The 1,449-nt window shown below is 42.2% G+C and overlaps 1 protein-coding gene across 1 annotated transcript; it reads left to right on the forward strand.

Annotated features, from left to right (window-relative positions):
- Positions 1-718: 718 nt before the first annotated feature.
- Positions 719-1,220, forward strand: LOC119260130 (40S ribosomal protein S14-like). The gene has a single exon (XM_037529010.2). The coding sequence runs from the start codon at positions 750-752 to the stop codon at positions 1,203-1,205; it is 456 nt and encodes a 151-aa protein (XP_037384907.1). The 5' UTR covers positions 719-749; the 3' UTR covers positions 1,206-1,220.
- Positions 1,221-1,449: the final 229 nt, after the last annotated feature.

The following is a 1,449-nucleotide window of genomic DNA, read 5'->3' on the forward strand; positions in this document are numbered from 1 at the left end:
GACTTAGGTATTGGTCCTCATCTGTAAAATGGAGTTACAAACATAAGGAAAGCATGCAGTTATTGTGAGGATTAAATGAGTGAATACATGTAAAGAATTTAGCGTAGCTCATAGCACAAAGTAAGTACCCAGTAAATTTTAAACTATTCTGTTTTGCCTCTTAATTCTCTCTTCTCAACTCCTAATGGTTAATATTGGAATACAGATTCTTTTTTTTGCCAAAGTGACCAACTCATTGGGTGGCCTGTGAAATAACCTTTGTGGGCTGATAAATATGTATCGTGTTTACGAGGCTGCTTCAGGTCACGGTAAAGGTCCATGGTGTTCTATTCAGTTTCCTTTCTCTTTACTTTTTCCTGTGAGATCTTACTATTGGCCTAGAAAATGAAACGTAATGGAAAACCCGAGTTTTATACTCAGTTCTATTTGAAATCTGGACAGCTTTCACATCTGTAAAAGAGAAAGTGCAGGAAGAAACACAGTGCAAAGCAGTGATAGTGAAGGCAAAGATAAACAGCTGGGACTGCATCAAATTAAAGAGTTTCTGCACAGCAAAAGAGACAATAACCAAAACAAAGAGAAACCTTACCCACTGGGAGGAAATTTTTGCACACAATACTAATGATAAAGGACTGATCACAAAAATCTACAAAGAGCTGATGAGACTCAACAAAAACAAAGAAAATAATCCAGTCAAAAAATGGGCAGAAGAGCTTTCCGGTGGCGGAGTCTGGAGAAGACGCGCAGAAATGGCACCTCGCAAGGGGAAGGAAAACAAGGAAGAACAGGTCATCAGCCTCGGACCTCAGGTGGCTGAAGGAGAAAACGTATTTGGTGTCTGCCACATCTTTGCATCCTTCAATGACACTTTCGTCCACGTCACTGATCTCTCTGGCAAGGAAACCATCTGCCGTGTAACCGGTGGGATGAAGGTGAAGGCTGACCGAGATGAATCCTCGCCATATGCTGTTATGTTGGCAGCCCAGGATGTGGCACAGAGGTGCAAGGAACTGGGTATCACTGCCCTCCACATCAAACTCCGGGCTACAGGAGGAAATCGGACCAAGACTCCTGGACCTGGGGCACAGTCAGCCCTCAGAGCCCTTGCCCGCTCAGGAATGAAAATTGGGCGGATTGAGGATGTCACCCCCATCCCCTCTGATAGCACCCGCAGGAAGGGGGGTCGCTGTGGTCGCCGTCTGTGAACAGGACTTGTCAAATTATTTTCTGTTAAAATAAATTGCCTTCTTGTAAACCAAAAAAAAAAAAAAAAAAAAAATGGGCAGAAGAGCTAAAAAGAAATTTCTCCAAAGAGGAAATGCAAATGGCCAACAGGCATATGAAAAAATATTCAACATTACTTGTAATCAGGGAAATGCAAATCAAAACTACAATGAGATACCATCTCACACCAGTGAGAATGGCACATATTAAAAAAACTAGCAACAA

Source organism: Talpa occidentalis, unplaced genomic scaffold (genome assembly GCF_014898055.3).
Source record: "Talpa occidentalis isolate TD23 unplaced genomic scaffold, MPIMG_talOcc4v2.1 talOcc4.557, whole genome shotgun sequence".
Classification (NCBI taxonomy): domain Eukaryota; kingdom Metazoa; phylum Chordata; class Mammalia; order Eulipotyphla; family Talpidae; genus Talpa; species Talpa occidentalis.